General features: G+C 47.9%; 1 protein-coding gene across 2 annotated transcripts in view; it reads left to right on the top strand.

Annotated features, from left to right (window-relative positions):
• The first annotated feature begins 1,646 nt into the window (after positions 1-1,646).
• dph1 (diphthamide biosynthesis 1) overlaps positions 1,647-22,429 on the top strand; it is a 42,183-nt gene continuing 21,400 nt past the window's right edge. For both annotated transcript variants that reach the window (XM_084674898.1, XM_084674897.1), the window contains exons 1-4: positions 1,647-1,720; positions 2,144-2,293; positions 7,816-7,879; positions 21,522-21,643. In XM_084674898.1, coding sequence (XP_084531024.1) covers positions 1,672-1,720; positions 2,144-2,293; positions 7,816-7,879; positions 21,522-21,643 — 385 coding nt within the window. In that variant the 5' untranslated portion in view covers positions 1,647-1,671. The remainder of the gene's footprint in view (positions 1,721-2,143; positions 2,294-7,815; positions 7,880-21,521; positions 21,644-22,429) is intronic.

Below are 22,429 nucleotides of genomic sequence, written 5' to 3'. Positions count from 1 at the left end.
AGAGGCATATCACAAACGTTAAAATCTCTCATTAACAGAAGTTATTTGGATTCACATAACGTCTGATGTCGGATTAGAAGCCGGCTCCTCAAATCCTCCTAATAATGACTTTGATGATTTGGGGTTTGTTCCTTGAAGCCTCACATTGCATTCTCCGGTAGTTCATCCAAAAGTGTTATAACTGCAGTTACGAAGTCTCTTTCTTATCGACGGAAATCTATTTTTCGCCTCTTCCTCAAGGATGGAGACTTACGACACGCGCTCAAGACAGAAAAAGTAGATGAGGTTGGCTCCGATAACTCATCGTCTGCAGGCTACCAGATCTCCTTCTGCGCAGTTCCGTCCTTTTTGTTGTCAAAGTAAAAATTGTTTAGCCCTTTTAGGCAATGCATTGGAATGTTGCGTTTATCTCTGGAGGACTATTTTAAATAATGTTGTTTAGTTTATTGATATCCGAGGGCTTGCACAATAATTTTACATTTGTTATGTTTTACAGAGTAGGCTATAGGCATATGTAGGTGTTTTTTTCTTGAATAGGCGTTCTAGTTTTAAAAATGTAACAGATAGTCTGACTTATGACTCTGCTGATGTTGAGACCCATGGTCATAATGTTGTTGACATACATACAGTTGAACCGCTCATTTCTTCTTCCCCAACCTCCCTCCCCTTCTCCCTCTCTGTCTCTCTCTCTCTCTCTCTCTCTCTCTCTCTCTCTCTCTCTCTCTGTGTGTGTGTGTCTCTTTGTCTGTCTCTCTCTCACTCTGCAAAAACAGATTTCACAATGATTTCATTTAATTCGGTGTGCAAATGTGTATATCATTTAGCGGTCAATTCAACAATCAATATGACTGTTTGTCCAGCAGACGTTTCCATTTGACCCGGGAAGGTCACAAGAGGAATGCCATAAACAATTGACAGATGTTTAAATATTATACACGTCTCAATAGTAGCAGGTCCCCAAGACAGTCATATACTTCACGCATAATTCAAAACACGATGTTCCAAGTGTTGCTGGTGTGACAGACACATGCGCGCACACACATTCCGCGCCGACGCATACACCATGTAACCTGAATTGACTCGCACATTCGGGAAGGCAGGGATGGGCTTTCAGGCAATTAATGCGTTCTTCATTCTACCATTATCCTTTCTTTCGCTTTTGCACTTGTCTCTATGGGATTAGTGTATGAATACACTAATCATTTATTTTTGTGCATCGTATTGTCATGTAAACAATTAGTCCTCTTTTGGTTCTAGCCTCCACAAAATCATTTCATGATTATCAGCTCTGTTACATTGTACATGACTTGAGCTCTTGCAAGTATTGTAGCAAATAAGACCTTATGAGTCATTTTTGTCACATCACTCCTTCATTCACAGTCGGATTCTCACTGAACAGCAGTAGCACAGGCATGAGGTGAACATGGCTGGGACGAAGATAGTTTATTCATAACTTGCTGATGAGTTATATGAAAAACAAGTAGTATAATATGGTGAAATGATAGCCCTAAGTATTATCAGAGCGACAAATATACAGTAGCCTAAATAAGAACATAACATTCCTGGACAAGCGGTAGTCTACGCCGTTCGACAGTATCAGTGTTTGACTGCTTCGACTACATTCTGCATTTGATTAGCCAGGTCTTTCTGTTTCCCACATGCAAAGTAAAAATGGCATCGCAGAAGGAAACGCAAGTTGTTTCTGCCAAAAAATCCACTGGTAAATAATGTCTCCTTTAAATACACGGGACAAAAACAAAACGTATATGTTGTGTATTAGAAAATGATATGTATTAGTTAACGATATGATTGTTAGCTACCTGCTATTAATTAGATAACCACAGCTAGCTAGCTTGCTGCAATCTTTGACACAGTGGAGCTGATATGTATTAAAGCTACGATAGCACCGTAGAACGTTAACTGCTACATCATTATTTAACTAAAGCTATCTTGGCTAGCTAGTTAAAATAGCAGGAATGCTCATAGGTGCAATTTTGTTTAGTGTTTTCAATTAGCGATCGCATGGATAGAGCCATCAGCTACAGTTTCTTGCTTTGATTCTAAAGTGCTGTGGTTTTTTAATATCGCAAATTAATTATTCTCAGTCTCTTCATTTAGTGACATTATATCCGATTGTTTCTAGGGCGAGGACCACGCAGAGTGGCCAATCAAATTCCCGATGACATTTTGCAGGACGTTGAGTTGCAAGAGGCGATCCGTGTCCTACCTGCAAATTACAACTTCGAGATCCACAAAACTGTGTGGCGGGTGAGACAGGCCAAAGCAAAAAGAGGTGAGCTTACATCTTCACACCCTAAAAGCTGTTAATAAAAGTTTAAACTAGGAAATCATTCTATAACTATTTCTATATCTAAACTTGACTAAAATACAGTTAGGCTAGTCTTCTAATGCCATGGGCAGTAGGTGCTTAAGCACGTACACATCCAAGTCTGGATGAGCAGGTGCAGGGCTTGCAACAAACTTTTTTCCTCACTGTCCCAGTACCGTCCCGAAGTGCAAAATTAACAGTCCCAAACTGAACTTGACCTGTCCCAAAATGTAATGATTTTGACATTCTGACTTGGGTCAAGGTTACTTGCAACATTATTTTAAGTAATCTATACAGTCGTGGGGCTCAAATCAACACATTTCTTGGTGTGGCTGTGGTAAAAATGTTTCTAAAGGTTTAAAAAATGTTTAGAATTTTTTGTTCTCTAAAGGTTTGAAAAATATTTTCTACAGTAAGTCTAGAAAGGTTGAAAATTATTGCGTTTTCTTAAAAAAAATAGGTTTACATCATTGATGAGGACTTTACTAAATTCTTCTGTAGTCTATTGTGCTCTGCTCTGCTTTACTCTACTGTTATAGGGTTCTCTGTTCTCCTCTCCCCTCTCCTCCTCTCTCCTCTCCTTTCACTGTGTGTGAAAAACAAGTTTAAAAAGGTTTTCGAAAAAAAATCAACAAAACGTTTTCCCCCAAAAGTTTCTGAAGGTTTGAAAAAAGTTTTAGAAAATATTTTTGAAAAATATTTTTTGAAAATATTTAAAAAATATATTTTTTGAAAATATTTTCTAAGATTGTTTTTGAAAATATTTTAGAAAAATGTTTTTTGAAAATATTAAAAAGTACAAGTGTCTAAGGGGAATAATTGAAAGCAAGTTTCCCTTTGAACCAAATACTGATATTTGTGCAAAGACCCATCCGTGTGGGTATCCTAGCTTTACCAGAAGGTCAGTCGCTTTAATGTTGACTACACTTTTATGAGAATGTGTTTTGAATCTGTTATAACCTTTATTTCATTCGGTGGTTTGTGTCACTTACCTTGAAAAACAGGAGCAGGTTATAAGTCATTGTTTCGAACATGCAGTAAAATTGAAGGTACAAATCTAAATGATCTCTCCCAGCTGCACAGTGAGAAAGGCACAGTCCTGGCTGGACACCCGGACAGTCCTGGCTGTCCCAAGTCATCCCCTGCTCAGTCAGTTCGGGTTGCTTCATCTGGTCGCAGATATTATCTGCCACAATTTTCTGTCATCTGTCATGTTTATCTGTTCCTGCTTTGGCTTTGAGCCTCTCAGCCTCTTCTTTTTGTGCCCCCTTCTTTTTAATATCTTTTCCCCAGTATTTAGTCATGAACTTTTGTCACCCTTTCCTAACAAATAGGGATTTAAATAGATATTGCAATGTGCCTGGGAGGACTATGTACAAGTTAATCCCTCTTTAGAGCTCCACAGTGAAAAATTTGATCTAAAAAAATCTCACCTTTCTTTTCCTGTTTTGTTTTTTTCTTCATATGACATATCCAGCCCACCAGGTTCAGACTCTGTACATGTTTTGCACAGTACACAATATGTGGAAAAACCTAGAAGGATCTGAACCAAGATGGAGACAGGGCAGGGAGACAATACAAGGAGAAACTGAACCAACTCTGGAGCAACGATGAAACCATAACATGTTTTTACTTCAGGGCTGTGAAATGTATACCGGGAACTACAGCTCTGAAGATTTCCCCAAATGAGCACAGCCAGTAATCAAACAGGTTAGCATACCAGGTGCAATTTTGTTTTCTCCTTGAACTACTACCAGCACAAATGTGCTATGTTTAGCATCTCTGAAACTACCCTGTTTTTCTCAACCAGCGCCCATTGAAGTGGGTCCAGCAGCAGTTGTATAGTAGAGAATTGTAGCAGCCTCACTGACAGCAGGTTTAGAGTAGGGCTGTAGGCCTAGTTCTATAACGGGGTGTGCAGTTTCAGTGAAAACACGGCCTGCAGGCCCAAAGGACAATGGCTTCAGATCAGACAGTTGCTGCACTCAAATGCAATTCCAGTCACACATACACATTTCTCTACTGGTGGCTGTGCACTTGAAGGAATTTGTTTGTGTATTCCAGCGTCTCCTGGTGACCTTTCCTCCCATCAGACGTTCCTCTCACCCACGCAGTCTCTTTAACTTGGACTTTTTCTCATCCACGAGGCAGTGTGTCTCCCCAGCCACCAGTCTCAATCCCAGTTTGATCCCTGTAGGTGTGGTATACACCTAGCAACACTAAAGAACAGCTGACACCAGAGAACAGCTGACGCCAGAGAACAGCTGACACCAGAGAACAGCTGACATTAGAGAACAGCTGACATTAGAGAACAGCTGACATTAGAGAACAGCTGACACCAGAGAACAGCTGACACCAGAGAACAGCTGACATTAGAGAACAGCTGACACCAGAGAACAGCTGACATTAGAGAACAGCTGACACCAGAGAACAGCTGACATTAGAGAACAGCTGACACCAGAGAACAGCTGACACCAGAGAACAGCTGACATTAGAGAACAGCTGACATTAGAGAACAGCTGACGCCAGAGAACAGCTGACGCCAGAGAACAGCTGACGCCAGAGAACAGCTGACGCCAGAGAACAGCTGACGCCAGAGAACACCTGACGCCAGAGAACAGCTGACGCCAGAGAACAGCTGACGCCAGAGAACAGCTGACGCCAGAGAACAGCTGACGCCAGAGAACAGCTGACACCAGAGAACAGCTGACACCAGAGAACAGCTGACATTAGAGAACAGCTGACACCAGAGAACAGCTGACACCAGAGAACAGCTGACATTAGAGAACAGCTGACATCAAACTTCTACGTGGGGTACGTGCACTGGTACGTGGCTGTTAGAGGGTGAAAGACACGTACACTCACACACACACACATGTACACACACACACACACACACACAAACATACACAGATTTGTTTGGTGGCCTGTGTCTAAGCATGAGTGCAGATATATGCTTTAGTGACAACCGCGCAAACAAGGTTCCTCACACACACAGAGAAGCATTTGAACACACACACTTCACACACGCACAGACGTGTACACACTCCTTTCCACACACTGCACACACAGTACTATACGCATCCCATCAGCCTGCAATTGCCTCACCTTTAGCCGTGAGCGCAGATGAAGAGAGCTCTTTGGCTCTGTCAGCAATGGCTGTTGTGAGCTCAGAAACCTTTCTCTGTTAATAAACTCGCCCTTTCCCAGATAATGGCCTGTCTGCCTCTGTCTACATGGGCACATGGTGATCCTTTAACCTTTTATCAGAAAGACACTCCTCTCTCTTTTCACTCTTCTCATCCATCATTCTTCATGGCAGTCCTTCTCTCTCTCTTTCTCCTTCGCTTGGCCTTTCTGTTTGCTCTCCTTTTCTTTTCTCTGTGCTGCCATTAAATACCTTGAAACAGTTAAAGCTCTGCTATTGTGGAATAATGGTGAAACCTCCATCGGGATCTTCAACGTGGCTCATCTATTTAAATATCGTAGTGCAGACCGTGTCCGTGAAAGGCCTTCATGGGTGCATGTCAGGCTGCACGTCACATGGTTCCATAGTGATAAATGGTCACCACAGGTCTTTGTTTCCAGCTTTAAGGTTGATCCACAAAATCTCAAGCCTTTGGGCTCTGTGTGTTCCACACTGAGGAACAGCCTGCAAACCGATACAAGCTCACCCTGAGGGAGAATCAACTGAGACAGCTGAATATTTTACTTCATTTGCGGCAGGAAATGACAACATTTAAAGGGATTTACTAAACAGGGGCTAGTGAAATGTAGTACGGGTTATACAATACCTAGCTATGATTTAATTACATTTTGAGCATCGACAAAAAGGCCAAGTGTTCATGCTGGATCATTTAAAATAAAATAAAAATAAGCCTTTATGTGACCACTGGCCTGACAATGCCCGTCTGTTTCCAAGACAACAGTACTGGATACTCAATTTGTGCAAGCATACTGGTGTGATTTTCAAAAACAAAAGTCCTTTCATTTTCCACAAAAGAATCATCAACAAAACAACATTTTAGGTGAAAGAAAATTACAGACAAAAATCGGGGATCTCATATTGATTTTCATAATGTATTTGTTGGTATGTATGTATGTATGTTTTTTTTAAAATGTATTAATTAGTATTACAATATAATTGTTTTTATAATTCTAGTATTTTAAATATATTCATAAGATTGCAGCAATAGTCATCCACAACAAACAACAAACAGTGTGTCTGGATCTTGTTGAGGTTCCTCCAGAGAAGTTCAGAGAATATCTTGTTTTCCTACGGGGTGTGTGCCGTTTCAGAGAAGCAGATAGGATATCCTCCTCATCTCCTTCATCCAGTCAATCCATCTCCGGCTGCTCTTCTGAAGGTTTTTCTGCATCCTTGCTATCCAGGACATCATCAATTAGTCAAGTGTTTGCTTCAAAGTACTTTCAAGGATGGACTCAAAAGAACCACACACATTTCGCCGCTTGCAATCCCGTCTGTGAGAGTGAACCAGCACAGAAGTCTTGCAGCATTACCTCCCGTTTAATACGGCAGTACATATCTCTCTGTGATCCACCAGTAAGGAGAGGGATTACGTTTTGACTTCCTCATTTCCGCACTGTCATGTCACCATCACGCATGCTGTTCTGGGACGGCTCTTAACGGCACAACCAGCTTCTGCGTCGACACACAAACCAAGCTCGTCTATTTAACTTGAGCCCCGGGATGAAGCCGGCCTATCTCCTCACGGAGGCGTTCGCATCGATTTGTCTCGGCTGGAGCTAGACTTTTGATAAGTTCCACCGGAAGTACCCGTCATTCGCCCCCCCCCCTCCACATCACCGGCAGGACCGATCCCGTCTTTGTGTGGCAGCCTGGGTCCCCATTTCACAGGGACTTTCATCCCCTTTCGCCACACTTTCTTACGCCTTGCCAGGTTCTGCGTTTCCTGATCTGCTAAGACCGGTGATGAGTAGGCTCGCGTCGATGTGGCTGTGTCTGCGCGTGCGTTCCGGTTGCGTAGGTGTGTGTATAGGTGTGTGTGTTTTAATCTGTGGGTGTGGATGGGTGAGAGTGAGACCGAGTGACGGGGGGGGGGGGGTAGCAGGGTGACTCATAAAGCTGTAGGCTGTCATTGAGAGAGACAGGCGAAGGAAGGGGGCCTTTAATGGAGTGTGGAGGGGGGGGAGGTGTACAGACTGACGAGAGGTGACACTTGTACTTTTCCTACAGTGCTTTTCCTACAATCCATCAGATAAACCAGGGGTAATGCAGCTGTGGGGAGAAAATTGCCTTGAAATGTCAGTCTTCTCCTGTCTGGGAGGCATCTTCAGCTAATAGCAGGAACAACAAGCGTTGCCGAGCTATATTAAATAACACAGAGCTGTCACTCCAGCGTGCCTATAGACTCCTCTTGCCCACCGTCTCATTCCTCTCTGTCCATGTCTGTCTATCTGTCTGCCTGTCTGTCTGTCTGCCTGTCTGTCCTCCTGGTTTCCAGTGGCCCTGCAGCTACCTGAGGGACTGCAGATGTTTGCCTGTGTCATCGCCGACATCGTCGAGAGGTAAGCATGCTGCCGCCTTTTTCCTACACGCACACACAAATGCGCACACGTGTTGTAGCACACAGCGATGCCCAAGTGTGATTTGTGAAGGGTCAGAGGGGGGGCGGGGGGGGGGGAGGAGCGGTCGTCCTTGGCAGGGCAGCCCAGGCTGTGGCTTGGCACTCAGACTCCAGCAGGCACTGCCCACCCAGCCCCACCCGGGGGCCAGTGAGACCGGTGGCACAGGCACGGCGAGGCCGTCACAGCCTCACGCGCTCCCAGCAGGAGGAGAGGATGGCCATTATTCTAGTGAACTCCATCTTGTTTTGGTCTGCTTAGGCTGCTGCACGCGCACACACACACACCGACCTGTAATGCGAAGCGTTCGATTCAGAGGTTCTAATCGATTATCTTGGACGTGCTGAGCTCTTGACCTGTCTAAGTTAGTGCATCATGGAAGGATTACACAAAGTACTAGTCCAAAGCACTACTAGGCCCAAGTGTACAAAACACTGTCATCGCACACAGATGTGGAGTTTCATTTGTGTATTCCTGTGGCTGTTTAACCCCCCCAGTCTCAAGAGGGAAGCGCAGGCCTTAAGTGTTTTCTAAAAGGAGACCATCTCATCATTCTACTCTCTCTCAGTGTATTCCTTACATGGGTGTCTAGTCAATACTAATGTTGTTGCTGGGTGCTTGGGGCCAGGGCGAGGGTATATGAGGTGTGGGGGGGGGGGGGGGGAGTCCACTTGGTTTTCAGGCAAATGGGAGAGATTTGATTTCTGACAGGAAACCTGCGTTGCACCGCTGGTCTTAAGCCGCGCCATCAACGGGCCCTCGTGTCGTTGCTCTTTGAAGGCCTCGCTAATGGAAAAGTTGCTGGATTGGCTACTTGGCACTGTGTGCTCCCTGGTCCATGCTGCCTCTGACGAGGGCTGACTTGAGTCTCCCTCGGCTCAACTGCTTATCTCCCTGCTCTCCTCCTCCCTCTCACCTCCATCCATCGCTTCACCAGAGCCATACCTCCCCCATTTAATCTTATCTGCCAATCGCTCCTCTCCCCTCTGCGTGGAGGGGGGCGGAGGAGGGGAGGGGGATGGGAGGGGGTGAGGACGACCAGTGATAGGGCACAGTCTTATCAGCAGGGTCTCTATCAGTAGGAGAGCTGCCTCTTGGCTATCTGGCCCCGAACCCACCCCATCCTCCATCACTCTGTCTGCCGCCCCCAACGTCCACCAGGCCTCCGCCACCATCCGATCCACGCTGATGAGAGCAATTACCGCCTGCTAATTGCTTTTCTCACTGTCTTCTCACCCCTCTCTCCCCTCTCCCTCTTCTCAGCTCTCCTCTCCCTGCTGTGACCTCCATCTCTGGGTGTTCACGAGGTGGCTACAGGTCTCGCCATATGGGCCAGGGAGAGGCAGAACAGCCTGGGTGTTATGCAAGCATCCTGTGAAAGAAAATTCTAGCTGGACTGTGTAGATTTGAACATAGTCAAAATGGCAGTTTCAGTTGAATTTATTTAGCTCGTACAAACTTAAGATTAAACAAAGCACTTTGTGATCAGTCATTACGAAGGGTGTGCTAGTCACAAATTGTTCGCAAGAGTGATATAGAACTATCACACATGCACTGCCTTATATAAACTTTAGATCAAATGGCATTCTATAATTTCAATCAATCAATGTAGCAAACTCTGTGATTGGCTAACTCAACTCAGTGACAGCTTGAAACAATATATCTCCATATCAATTGTCTCACTGTTCTTTGATGTGACATTTCTCTCCAGAGCAGTAGATAATAAAGCCCTAGAAGTTGGCCAGCCAAATGGTCAACTGTCCTTTGTGTGGTCATCTACAAACAATACTTTTAATTAACACAAACAGTGAAACAGGACACAGTCCTTCTCTAGCCAAAGTTCAGAGCAACTGCCTCTTTGACCTCTTACATTGACCAGGGGACAGAAGGCCATATAAGATGCTTCACCCATCCCCCAGGGCAAGCTGCCCACAGAGCCATCAGCACCTCACATTCCTTTGAACTCAACTTAATTATCTTCCCTTCCTGTCTCTTATTAATGAACATAGAAGCTTATAGATTTCATACACATACATATATGCAGATGACCAACATTTCGACCACAATCCCCGTGTCAAGTGTCTTGTGGCTTCTCAGTCCGAGGCGACATGGCAAAATGCTCCCACGCCACCAGCTAAAGACGTGAAGGACGTTCGGCTGCGGCATCATGCATGTCATGTATAATCGAATGATGTTTGGTGAGGGTACGACATTTGCGTGTGCACTGTGTATGTGTGCATGCCAAGGTCCCTTTGCTGATTCCCAAAATATGCAGCGAGACTTCCCGAGAGAGAGCCGGATGGTGGTGTCCAAGGTGGAGGACATGACCTTTGCAGCCTGACAAGATTGACAGGTCGCAGCAGGTCACAGTGGAGGGCCATTAAGCCATTAGACCAACCACTACATGAAAGCAAATACAGGAAACGGGCAGAGCCCCCATATAGAGGATCTTCAGAGGGATTGTTGGAGTGTGTGTGTGTGTACGTGTGTGTGTGTGTGCCTGCCCAGTAGCCTCAGGGTCCAAGGCCAGCGCGCTCGTTGACCTGGCCTCATCTTTGGGGGTGGTCTGAGGTCTCTCTTGTCACAGCCGTGCCCCCGGCACCCTGGCAGTACAGCAGGGTACGCCAGGGCCCAGGTCCATCCCAGCGTGGGGGATGAAGAGGCTTACAGTGGCTGCCCAGTGTGTAAGAAGCTTGGGTGGGATGGGCCGGTAAGCTCTAATGAAGTCAAGCTGCTCTGAATTAGAGACTCGCCGCAATTTAATAGTCTGAAGCGACCGTTATTATACACACCATACAAATGTGTTCCACGCACTCGCAGTCTCTCTCTCTCTCTCTCTCTATCTCTCTATCTCTGTCTTTGTCTCTCTGTCTCCCTTCATCTCTCGCCTCTTATCCTCTCTCTTTCTGTCTCGCTCTTCCCTGATCCTCTCTTTTCTCTTTGTCTCTCTCTCTCATCGCCCCTCTCTCACCCCTCATGGTCACCTGCAGTACAAAGGATCACTTGCTGTATAGTGTGTGCTGTAGTCATATATAGAACACCGTTGCCTTCACAAATGTGGGCTCCCTTTGTTCTTTTAAATTGCCCATGATTGGACCAGCTCAGTTGAGAGTGCTGCTTGCGGAGCTGTGTGGTGCATGGCTCCCTCTCTCCTTGTCATTACACTCCGTCTTCCCTTGGAAAGTCTGCTGACAGCTCCAGAGGAATTCAGACAGCCACAAACTCTGGTTTCACGAGTAAACAACCTTGTGGAGAAGGCGGAAAAAAAAAGAAAAAGATTACAGAACAACAGAAAGAATCTCTAACTCGGACGGGCAAATATGGCTGTGCTGTCTTCCTGCCATATGCTGCGTTGTCTCTGATGTGATGCCAGCTGTCACAGTGCTGCACTGAAGTGATCCTTTGATGAACTTCCTTCAGGACTGACCCTTGTGAGATGGGGGCGGGCTGGGTCTGTGCGGTGCCCACTCATCCGTGTTGTAATCCTGTGGATGGCACATCTTATGTCCCTCCTCTGTCACTGGATTTCTGTCCTGGCACTTAAATGACAGGTGTCCATGCGCATGTGGCACAGCAAGGGGATTTGTAAGGAAAGGCCATGACTGCAGGCTGAAAGACCTGATCTTTTTTTTTTTTTTTTTCGTCACAGTTCTGAAAGTGTGAGATTATTTCTCTCTCTCTCTCTCTGAGGCACACACTTTCACTTTAACACACTCGCTCTCTCACCTTAACACACACGCACACAGACAGAACCATACACACCCAGTCTCTGACACTTACACACACACACCTCAATTCCACCTCCAGACCTCTCCATCACTGCACTTAAGCCCCGCCCCCTGTTGTGCTGACAGGTTCTATTTGAGGCAGAGCCAGGACTCTGGAAACCAGTCAGTGGGAGGGTTTTTATTGGCTGGTGTGCAGAGCTGCTGCCCACGGCCCCCTGGGGTAAATGTCAGCTCTGCCCCCAGGGAGCGGTCCTGCTGGGGGCTAGCTGTGCCAAGAAGCCCCTACGCCATTCTTCCCTCGGCCCGCATGGCACCTCCTAGTGCTCACAGCACAGCTGAACAGTAGGTAGCAAGAGAGCCTGGGTGCGACTGTGTGTGTGTGTGTGTGTGTGTGTGTGTGTGTGTCTTTGCCTTCTGTCCAAACTTTTACATTAGGAACTCAGACTGGGCTCAGTAAGCAACAGGCTCTCTGTCTACACACACACACACACAGATAAAGTTGTCGTCTGACTAATGAGAACCCCTGCTAGCAGTCCCTCACTGTTTACCCCCACCTTCTCAGACCCATAGCTCCCCCTGCTCCTCCTCCTCCTGCTCCTCCTGCTCCTGATCCTCCTCCTGCTCCTGCTTCTCCTCCTCCTCCTCCTGCTCCTCCTCCTGCTCCTCCTCCTGCTCCTCCTCCTGCTCCTCCGCCTCCTGTCCGACCCAAATCCTCTATGAGTTTACTTTTCTGCTCTGTGATGAGAGAGGCCAGCACTCAGACACCGCCCCCCCCCCCCCCAGGAGTCCCTTGACACCTGAGGGGGTAGAATTGGCCCCCGAGGGATGAGGACTGTGGAAGTCAGGATGAAACCAGTCCCAGCGTCACAGGAAATGGGTTTGCAGGGTGTAAAGTGAACCACCCACACCTGTGTCCCCTGGTGACAGCCAAGGCCCTGGAGCATCACCGGCCCGTGTGCTCTGTTATATTGGCCAACCTAAATCACATTTCTCTCCCTTGAATGACTGGAGGCACGAGAGGTGTGGCTGATACACGGTGCGTAATAGAATGTCCTGGCACATAAAAGCTAGGAAATGGCCCGAGCTGTCTTGAAAATATACAACGCTTGAACCACGCCGTGTGCCTCCACTTGACCAAGGCTTCCCACACTGCAGTGTGTCGTGAAGGAGAGGACGAGCCCACGACGGCTTGGACCCCGTCTCTACTGCAAGTCTGCCCTTTCTGTCCAGCCCAGCTTCTAAATGGAGTTTGTGGAGAGGAAGAAACAGTGGATGAGAGAGGGAGGGCGAGAGCAAGGGTGTGAGAGAGCGAAAGAAGGAGAGAGAGAGAGACCGGATAAGAGCTAGGGAGTGAGGGCATAAGAGGATGAGAGTCAGAGAGGGAGGCAGGTTTAGTATCTCATTAGGCCGACACAGGAGGAGCCAGGTAGCCAGTGCCCTGTCGGTCTGACTATTTATGAAGTCCAGCCTTAAATATACATTTGCCCTGCCCAGTGGTGTGTGTTGGAGATAAGGAGGAGTCGGCACTCAAGGTTGCCGGCCCGTTCCAGCGTAACTTTCACTTTTCATCCGCCATGAACAGGCATAATCCTTCTCATTTCGGAGAGCCCTTTCCCCAGCACATGCAGAAATAATGAAATGCCTGCAATTATGCTGCCGTCTCAGAAGGATGTGCGAGTGTTGGATATATATGCGCAGTGGTTTTGTAAGGAGCTCTGGATTTTTTTGCACAGTGCTCCTTTTAGTTGTAATCGTTGTCACCGACGCCGGTATTGTTATGAACACAAAATGGAGGTGGGTGGGCAGCCGCGCTCGTCATTTGCAAGTGAAAGCAAACACTTAAGTGGGAAGATGTTGGTCACATTTTTTGAATATGTTAAATCCCATCGTCTCTCTCACCGTAATGGATGAACCCACGGCGGGGAACGCGTAATTGTTGCACATCTTTTATTCAAATGAGATTTGACAGTTGGCTATATTTCGACAACAAAGCAATGGTTGTGCCTGGCGGGCTGAGACGGACGTCTCTGGTAACGCTTATCAGTCGGACCCAGCCTTTTTAGCAAAGGTCACTCCTTGTTCTCTGCCTTTTTGTGGAGGGCGAGACGGCCTGAAGGGCACCGATGAAGGGATGACCTTACTGACTGAGAGAGCGAGTGGAGGAGAAGCCCGGCGAGGGGTGGGGGCAACTGGGGAAGGTTCTAGAAAGATGGTCGACCTTAGGCAGGCCTTAAGCAGCACGATGGTGCGCAGTCGTGGAGGGATGGATGGAGGGAAGCGGGAATTGAGGCCCTACGCCAAAACAAGCTGTTCAGCTAAAGGGATAGACGTTGTGAGGGTGGAGGAGGACTGTCAAGTCACAACAGTGTGACAGATCACCTTGGAAGGACGGAGGATAGATGAAGGGAGAGGGGGAGAGAGCGAATTGATGTTTTCTATTGCAGAGGAAGTCTAAGAGTGTCATCAATCTCTATAGAGATACGATACTTCCCTGTAATAATGTTGTCTCCGTCATGTGTGTCTCTTTGGGATTCATTGATATACTTACATCAAGTGGGTGCTTTGGGATATAAAGGCTGCAGAAGAGTGGCTTACAGTTTTTGAAACTAAAGCATTGTACATTGCTGTGCTTGCTTTGGTTTCTAAACTGATGAATGTAGAAGATGCTTTCTAGAACATTCATTTAATACCAGGGCAAGAGGTAATCCTCAATGGAATTGTTTATCCACCCTCTGGCTATGCTTCAATCCTGAAATTTCAGTCAGAAATACAAACTGCGACTTTATCTGACCTTGGTCTAGGTCTGAGCTTGGTTTTTGTGTAAACCAGGGTTTAGGTCTGGGTTGTCAACATATTGGTCCGTACAGCATGTTTGATAAGTGGATTCTGTGTTAAACAGTTAACATCATCTGTGTTTCTTCAGATGAGATGACCACAGGTGGAGAATCCATCTCCAGGACGACTGAAAACCTGGAGATGGATTCTCCACCTGTGGTCAGTCGCTTCTGTAGCCACTCACTGTGTGCTCTGCAACAACGCCACACTAAAAAGATGCTGGATCGCTGACCCCCCCCCTCCCCCTGCCACACACCCACACCCCTGATGGTTAAATATGATTCAATCGCACACTCATTTGAATGTGTGCTGAGCAGTTCTGGGGTCTTGTCTTGATAAAGCTGTGGGCTTTTCACATAATGACAGGGGCTCAGGGCATCTGACAACCTGCCCCAACAAATAGATGAGACCCAGTCACAGAAATAGTAGTAATGATCTTGTTTTAATATTTTATTTTGTGTGTGTGTGTGTGTGTGTGTGTGTGTGGGGGGGGGGGGTTTAAGAGATTATCTAATGGCATTACTGAAAACATCTGTCTAAACACCACGACGGCTGCACCGTCGCACGCTCACCGGTCCTGAGTACTTAACCACCGACTCACTCTCTCAATCACTGCAATTAGAGTGTCGCCTCTCCTCAGCTCTCCCTCTGCCGTGTGCTGCTCGTGGGAGATGGCTGGTAAAAATGGTCTGCGCTGAGCAGAGACGGAGACAGGGAGAGAGAGAAAGAGAGGGAGAGAGAGGGGGAGAGAGGGGGAGAGGGGGAGAGGGAGAGAGAGAGAGGAAACGTAGAAAACGTTTAATCCTCCACTAGGGTCCCCCCCTGCCAGATTTCTTTAGGGATAGAGGGAGGAGGGATGGAGGGATGGGGGGGGGGGGGGGGTTGAGGAGTGTATTTTTCTGTGTGCAAAGCAGATTACAGATATCAGATTTGTTAATATTACAAACCCCTGAGCACACAGCTCATCTGCCTGCCACTGTTCTCAGCTGCCAGGGCCCTCTCTCTCTGTGTGTGTGTGTTTGTCTGTGTGTCTCTGTCTCTCTGTGTGTGTGTGTGTGTGTGTGTCTGTGTGTGTCTCTCTCTCTCTCTCTCTGTGTGTGTGTGTTTCTGTCTCTCTGTGTGTGTGTTTGTCTGTGTGTGTGTGTCTCTCTCTCTGTGTGTGTGTGTGTGTGTCTCTCTGTGTGTGTGTTTGTCTGTGTGTGTGTGTCTCTGTCTCTCTGTGTGTGTGTGTGTCTCTCTCTCTGTGTGTGTGTGTGTGTCTCTCTCTCTCTGTGTGTGTGTGTGTCTCTCTCTGTCTCTCACTTCTTTCTGTTTTTCTCCGCGCCTCTCTCCCTGTCTCACCGCTATGGGTTCTTTTCTTGCTTTCCTTTTTTGAAACTCCCCCTCTCTCTCCCCTCCTGTCTCTCTCTCCCCACCCCAGCTTGATACGCCATCTTCATCTCCCATCACTCTTGTATTGTTTCCTACCCTCTGTCATCTTCCACTGTGACAGCAACTCTTCTCACGCTCTTTCATTTTTCTCGGCTCCCAAGTTCCTCCAACCCCCCCCCCCCCCCAACCCCCCCCCCCCCTCCCGTAACTCAATTCTTTTAAAGAGGAAATAATGAAGGTTCTTCTGCGTGAATGTGCCCCTGCCACCACCGGAAGAAGCTGTGTTCCCTGCACCAATCACCAGGCTTCCACCTCCCACTGTGGCTCCAATGCAGGGGAGCTAGTGTGTGTGTGTGTGTGTGTGTGTGTGTGTGTGTGTGTGTGTGTGTGTGTGTGTGTGTGTGTGTGTGTGTGTGTGTGTGTGTGTGTGTGTGTGTGTGTGTGTGTGTGTGTGTGTGGAGGGAGTGAGGGTGCTCCTGTCTGAAAGGTAATGAAATGAAAGATGAGCCGTCACTGGTGGGAAGTCTCAATATTTCACATGCACAACCCGATTTCATGTCCGAGGACAAGGTTGAGGGATGCACCTGCTTGGGGTTTTGTCGGGGCGACGCTGTAACACAAACCCACTTTACCCATCTGCGAGTCAGAGGAGCAGGCATGAACAGGTAGAGCACAGGCCAGCAGCGAGAGGGGAAAGACTCCGTCGTTTATACAGCATTGGTTATCTCCAAAGGCTTTTGAAATGTTTGTGGTTTGCTTTAAAGTAAATGTGTGTGTCACTCTGCTTTTATCGAGAGACCTCGAGTAACTGGTATCTCAGTTCCTTCAGTGGTCGAAGGCGGGCTTGGCCGGGGTTCACACGGAGACACTGAGTCAACACGCTGCGTGAATCCCACTGCACTTGGCTTCACACGGCACTGTTGTCAGGTGCTGTTGTGTTTCCAAAACCATTTTTCTTTGTCTCTGAATTGCTTCTCCTCGTCCTCCATTCTTTTGCCACCTTTTCCCCTCACACTCACACTCACACACTCTCACACACACACACACACACTCTCACACACACACACACTTACACACACTCACACACACACACACACCAGTCCTCGTGCTTGTCTGAGAGGTGCCTCAGATTGCTGTGGTGCACAGCTGGGAGATTATAATATTTTTGCTCGACATAAATCACCATGACAGCAGTGGGGCCATATTGAGGACTGTCTGAGTGTGCTCAGTAAGGGCCAGGCTAATTTGCAAAGAATTGCTTTCTTTCAGACATACTGTTTATTTATTTATTTATTTTTTTGTGTCCACACAAACTTTGGAGTGTGGGACCTCAATGAGCCTCGCAATCGTTCAAATGTCCCCTCTAAAGAAGCAACGTGATTTTGTGTGTAGTTCCTCTTTGCCTTCTAGTCGGACACATTCGTAAGAAAATAGGGCAACACTCTACATTAAGGCAACTACAACTTCTTTAATGTAACGGTAATATAAAGTGTTGCCAAAAATACAAATAAAAGAATCTAGACTGCAGCTGTGTGTGTGGCAACACTTGAATGTGCTAATAGCATCAGCCACGGTGTATTAGTTAATGAAGTGCTGGGTTTATCTACAGTAGTTGACTAGGAGGTAGCAACGTTTTTATCAATAGTAATTATCCTAGCTCTCTGAAGGAGCCTACTGAAAAGGATAAATGCTCCACAATACATCCATTAGATCTCAAAGCTTTGGGCATCATTCAGTTGTGCATATGCTTGTTAAACCGGTCCACGTCCGGTGTGTTCCGACTGCGGTCACACTGGATAACCATGTGCCATCAGCTACCAGTCCCAGATGATATCTGCACATGCAACCCCACTCATTCTCATCCAGGAGGAAGACAATGGGTGACAGGAGGCGTCCATATCCGATTGGGTGTGTCTGTGTCGCTGTGGTGACGACGCACTGGTTCACGTCTGTCACCCTTGCTGGAGCGTTGAGATGAGCAGGCGGAGAGAGGGGCGTGGCCTGTGGAGCCTTCTCTCCCACGATACACTGTGATCAAGCTCCTGTCAGAGCCGGGCAAGGCCCACCGCAAGACGTCAGGAAGTGGATGGATCTACTTCTAGGCTGTGCCACAACTCCCGAGCTGAGGCGGAGCTAGCGCTTATGTAAATGACCTCCTCATTGATCAAGAGTGATACTGCACTGATGTGTGTGTGTGTGTGTGTGTGTGTGTGTGTGTGTGTGAATAAGGAAGTCAGAGTGCCTCGGTGGAGGTGTAGCTCGTGTATTACGACCATCCAGGTATGATCAGCGGCATGTTTGTGTCTGTGTGTCAACTCCAAAATGGGTGAAATGACACGCAGTCACATCTGCGGGGTGTGTTCCACCCCCATTTATCAGTCTGCTTAAGAGGTCTGCTAATTAACCAGGCCTGTTATTGAGCTCCACTCTACGTCTCGTACATCTTAATTACATCTTAATGACATTTCAGTTCTGTTGTTTCAGCTGGAGAGAGCGATATGGAGCAAAACCACTGCTGATGTGAAGAGAACACTGGGAGGAGGGGAGGGGGAGGGAGGAGGGGAGGGAGGAGGGGAGGGGAGAGGGAGGGGGGAGAGGGGGGAGGGGAGGGGGGAGGGAGGAGGGGGGAGGGAGGGGGGAGGAGAGGGGAGAGGGGAGGGGGAGGGGGAGGGGGGAGGGGGAGGGGGGAGGGGAGGGGGATGTGTTATCTTTGTAGATTGTTCGTAAGTCCTGTGTGAGATGGGGCCTAAGGATTGGGTTGCAGTGAACACTGATAGCCTTCTCTTTCTCGTTTTCTACATCTCTCTCTCTCTCTCTCTCTCTCTCTCTCTATCTCTCTCTATTTCTCTCTCCTTTTTACTCTCCTGGACACTCCTTTTGGCCTTGATTTTCCTATCTCCACACAGTAGGACTAGAGAGGCTGGCTCTGTGTAACGACTGGTATCTGGCCCTGCAGCATGGCACATCTCACCCTGCTCCCTCATCACCTCCTCGATTACCAGCCAGCCAATTACCTGAGAGATGAGATGATGAACTGTGCCAATCAAAAGGCATGATTATATTGTTCCCACCAGACGCATCACTGATCAGATTCAGTGATCTTGTGTAGTGCTGTGGTTCAGTCGTGGTGTATTTTGCATTTGCCTTTTTTTTGCCACAGTATGACATACCTTTTCTGCAGCTTTAGCTAAGTGTCATTAAACGAACGCACACACAAAAACACACACACCTCAAACTAACAGGGATTATACTCGTTCTTATTTTCTCATTATGGATGGATTTCTCTATACGACACACACACACAGACACAGACAATCAAGACCTTGAACAAGAGCAAGGATAAGCGAATCAAATCTTCCAAGGCAAATATTTATTTGCCAGATGAGTTCATCCATCCAGGGTCCATGTTTTACCAGCCTCGGTTCGCCTGCCGTGTCCTTCACAGGAGAGCAGCCATCGGAGGGGAAAAGAGAGGGAGCAGCCAATAAAGAAAAAGAAAGCGAGAGAGAAATATATTGAGAGCAGGAGAGTTTTGTAGCTCTTTCACAAATAGAGGTCGAAGGTAGACAAGCATCAGAAAACGCGAGAGGTCGACCTGGTGAAAGAGCGAGGGAAAACGAGCACAGGGGACGGTGATGTAGCGTGTGAGAGAACGGAGAGAGGCTGGTAACGTTTAGGAAGTTAGTGTGCAACCATGCTCTAATTAAAAACCAGTACCAGGGAACTTCCGCAGGAGTAGGGATTTAAGATCTGTATGCTTGCGGGCAATGGATACATAGAGAGGGACACACTGAGAGGAAGTGAAGAGAGAGAGGGGTAAGTGAGGAGAATGATAACAAACTTCCAAATCTGACGAACTGAATGTTGCAACGGCACCCCACTCCCACATCCTCCACCCCTCTGAGTCCATCCGTCCATCTAGTCATTGTCCCATCCATCCATCCATCCATCCTGTCGTCTATCCATCCATCCAGCCTTTCATTTATCCATCCATCCAGTGCTTGTTTTATCCAGTCCTTGTTTCATCCTTCCATCCATCCTTCCATCCCTCCTCTCATACCTCCAATGTGTTCCTTGCCTCTCTCCTCCTCCTCCTCCTTCATGAGGTAGTTGTTCTCTTCCTGCTTCTCCTTCAGGAGGTAGTTTGTCTCTTCCTGCTCCTCCTTCATGAGGTAGTTTGTCTCTTCCTGCTCCTCCTTCATGAGGTAGTTTGTCTCTTCCTGCTCCTCCTTCATGAGGTAGTTTGTCTCTTCCTGCTCCTCCTTCATGAGGTAGTTTGTCTCTTCCTGCTCCTCCTTCATGAGGTAGTTTGTCTCTTCCTGCTCCTCCTTCATGAGGTAGTTTGTCTCTTCCTGCTCCTCCTTCATGAGGTAGTTTGTCTCTTCCTGCTCCTCCTTCATGAGGTAGTTTGTCTCTTCCTGCTCCTCCTTCATGAGGTAGTTTGTCTCTTCCTGCTCCTCCTTCATGAGGTAGTTGTTCTCTTCCTGCTTCTCCTTCAGGAGGTAGTTTGTCTCTTCCTGCTCCTCCTTCATGAGGTAGTTTGTCTCTTCCTGCTCCTCCTTCATGAGGTAGTTTGTCTCTTCCTGCTCCTCCTTCATGAGGTAGTTTGTCTCTTCCTGCTCCTCCTTCATGAGGTAGTTTGTCTCTTCCTGCTCCTCCTTCATGAGGTAGTTTGTCTCTTCCTGCTCCTCCTTCATGAGGTAGTTTGTCTCTTCCTGCTCCTCCTTCATGAGGTAGTTTGTCTCTTCCTGCTCCTCCTTCATGAGGTAGTTTCTCTCTTTCCTCTCAGTGGGGCACTTGTTATGTCTGGGTTTAGTTTAAGACACCAGCCCTGAGAGGAAGGACTAGAGCAGCCTGTTCCCTCAGGGAGAACGTGAACTTCCTGTAGCCCCCCCCCTCCCCTCCCTCCCTCCTCCCTCCCTCCCCCCCCCCACCTCCACCACAGCAGTGTGGAGGGGACCCAGCAAGCTTGTTTACAAACCGCCGACTCCCACTGTTAGATCAGCTGTCACCGAGCCTGCTCTGCCCCACTCCCCACCAGATGTGCCGCAAATCCAAAGCCAGGCCAGGCCAGGACAGAGTGCCCCACAGCCCCACTCTCTAATCTGCTTAGCGCTCCTCGTCCCAAGTGCCCTCCCCAGCTGGCCGGGGCATGGCGTGGTCGCCGCGCCCGCGTCCTGGAGGGCCTGGACTGACGAGCAGCTCCACGACACCCTGCTCCCCGCAGGCCGTTCACACGCGGGTGGCCATATGTCAATCAAAAAAGAATGTGCTGGACATCTGAAGAATCCCTGCCTCCAGTCCTCATATCGATGTGCCACAGTGTCTGAATGGAGGATGACAGGCGTCATCGATGGTACTTGTGTTATTATCAGAGCTCCCCCCCCCCCCTATGCACGACTTATTGTGTCAGGAGTATGGATCACCATGGTTACGATCCGGGAGATAAGGTGTGCTCGACCGCATATGCTTGGATACTGCTGTATAGCTGTATTTGAAAGCCCACGAAATTGGTGGATTTGTGGGTCCGTTCGTGTGCGTTTGTAAAATCTCCGATATACTGCGAGTTGGTGATCAATGGGAATGGGAGCGATTTGTGGATTCTAATGAAGCTTATAAAAGCCTGTGTGTGTGTGTGTGTGTGTGTCCAGGTTTACGGATGCAGACACCATCGTGATGGGCGACGTGACGTATGGGGCCTGCTGTGTGGATGACTTCACCGCCCGTGCCCTGGGAGCAGACTTCATGGTGCACTATGGCCACAGCTGTCTGAGTGAGTCTCTCTCACACACACACGCGCGCGTTCACACTATGACATTTGCCAAGGACACACCACTCGGTGTAGGTCACAAGAACAGGGAAGGAAGGACCTGTTGAGGAACCGTCTGTCTGCGGAGCTGCAGACGGTGCTTGGACCCAGCGCTAGCGCCACAAAAGCCCTTAAACAGGCTGGCCAGTGCATGCACTCAGCCGATCAATGGGGAACATGCATTAGGATTTTCTGCTGGTGGGTCAGTGTAGATTCTAAAGACCCTTCCCTCGCCGTAGACTGCCCTGTCTGGATATAGTACTACATGGGAGGAAATGCTAAATCAATACTTGTGATTGCTTCCTACCTCGCAAGCTCCTTGGCAAATACCAGAACTGACCAGCTGAATATTAACACCGTGTATGTGTGTGTGTGTGTGTGTGTGTGCGCGCGTGCGTGCCTGTGTGTGGTGTGAGTGTTTTTATGTTTAGACTCTAACTTCACTCAGTACAGAGTGACCTGTAACAATATGGCGGATGTCAGTTGGACGGCTCACAGCCTCATCAGGCCAAGCTAATAACCCTCACCGTTCAGGTCCAGGCTACTGTTCAGACCTCTGTATACAAACATCAAAGACTCTGAGGAGCCTGCCCGCTTTTTAGGGCTGTCAGCATTCAACCAATCAGAGCCTGCCGCCTTTTAAGGCTGTCAGAATTCAACCAATCAGACGCTAAAGAGGTAGAGGCAGTTTCAGCTCTGCGCAGGATGTCAGACACCTGTGGAAGATTAAAGAGGTTCTGGCTGTCTCTG

This window comes from Hypomesus nipponensis, chromosome 15, assembly GCF_054491055.1.
Source record: "Hypomesus nipponensis isolate SF chromosome 15, ASM5449105v1, whole genome shotgun sequence".
NCBI lineage: Eukaryota > Metazoa > Chordata > Actinopteri > Osmeriformes > Osmeridae > Hypomesus > Hypomesus nipponensis.
The sequence above is the reverse complement of the archived record's forward strand: the minus strand, read 5'-3'. Positions and strand labels throughout refer to the sequence as shown.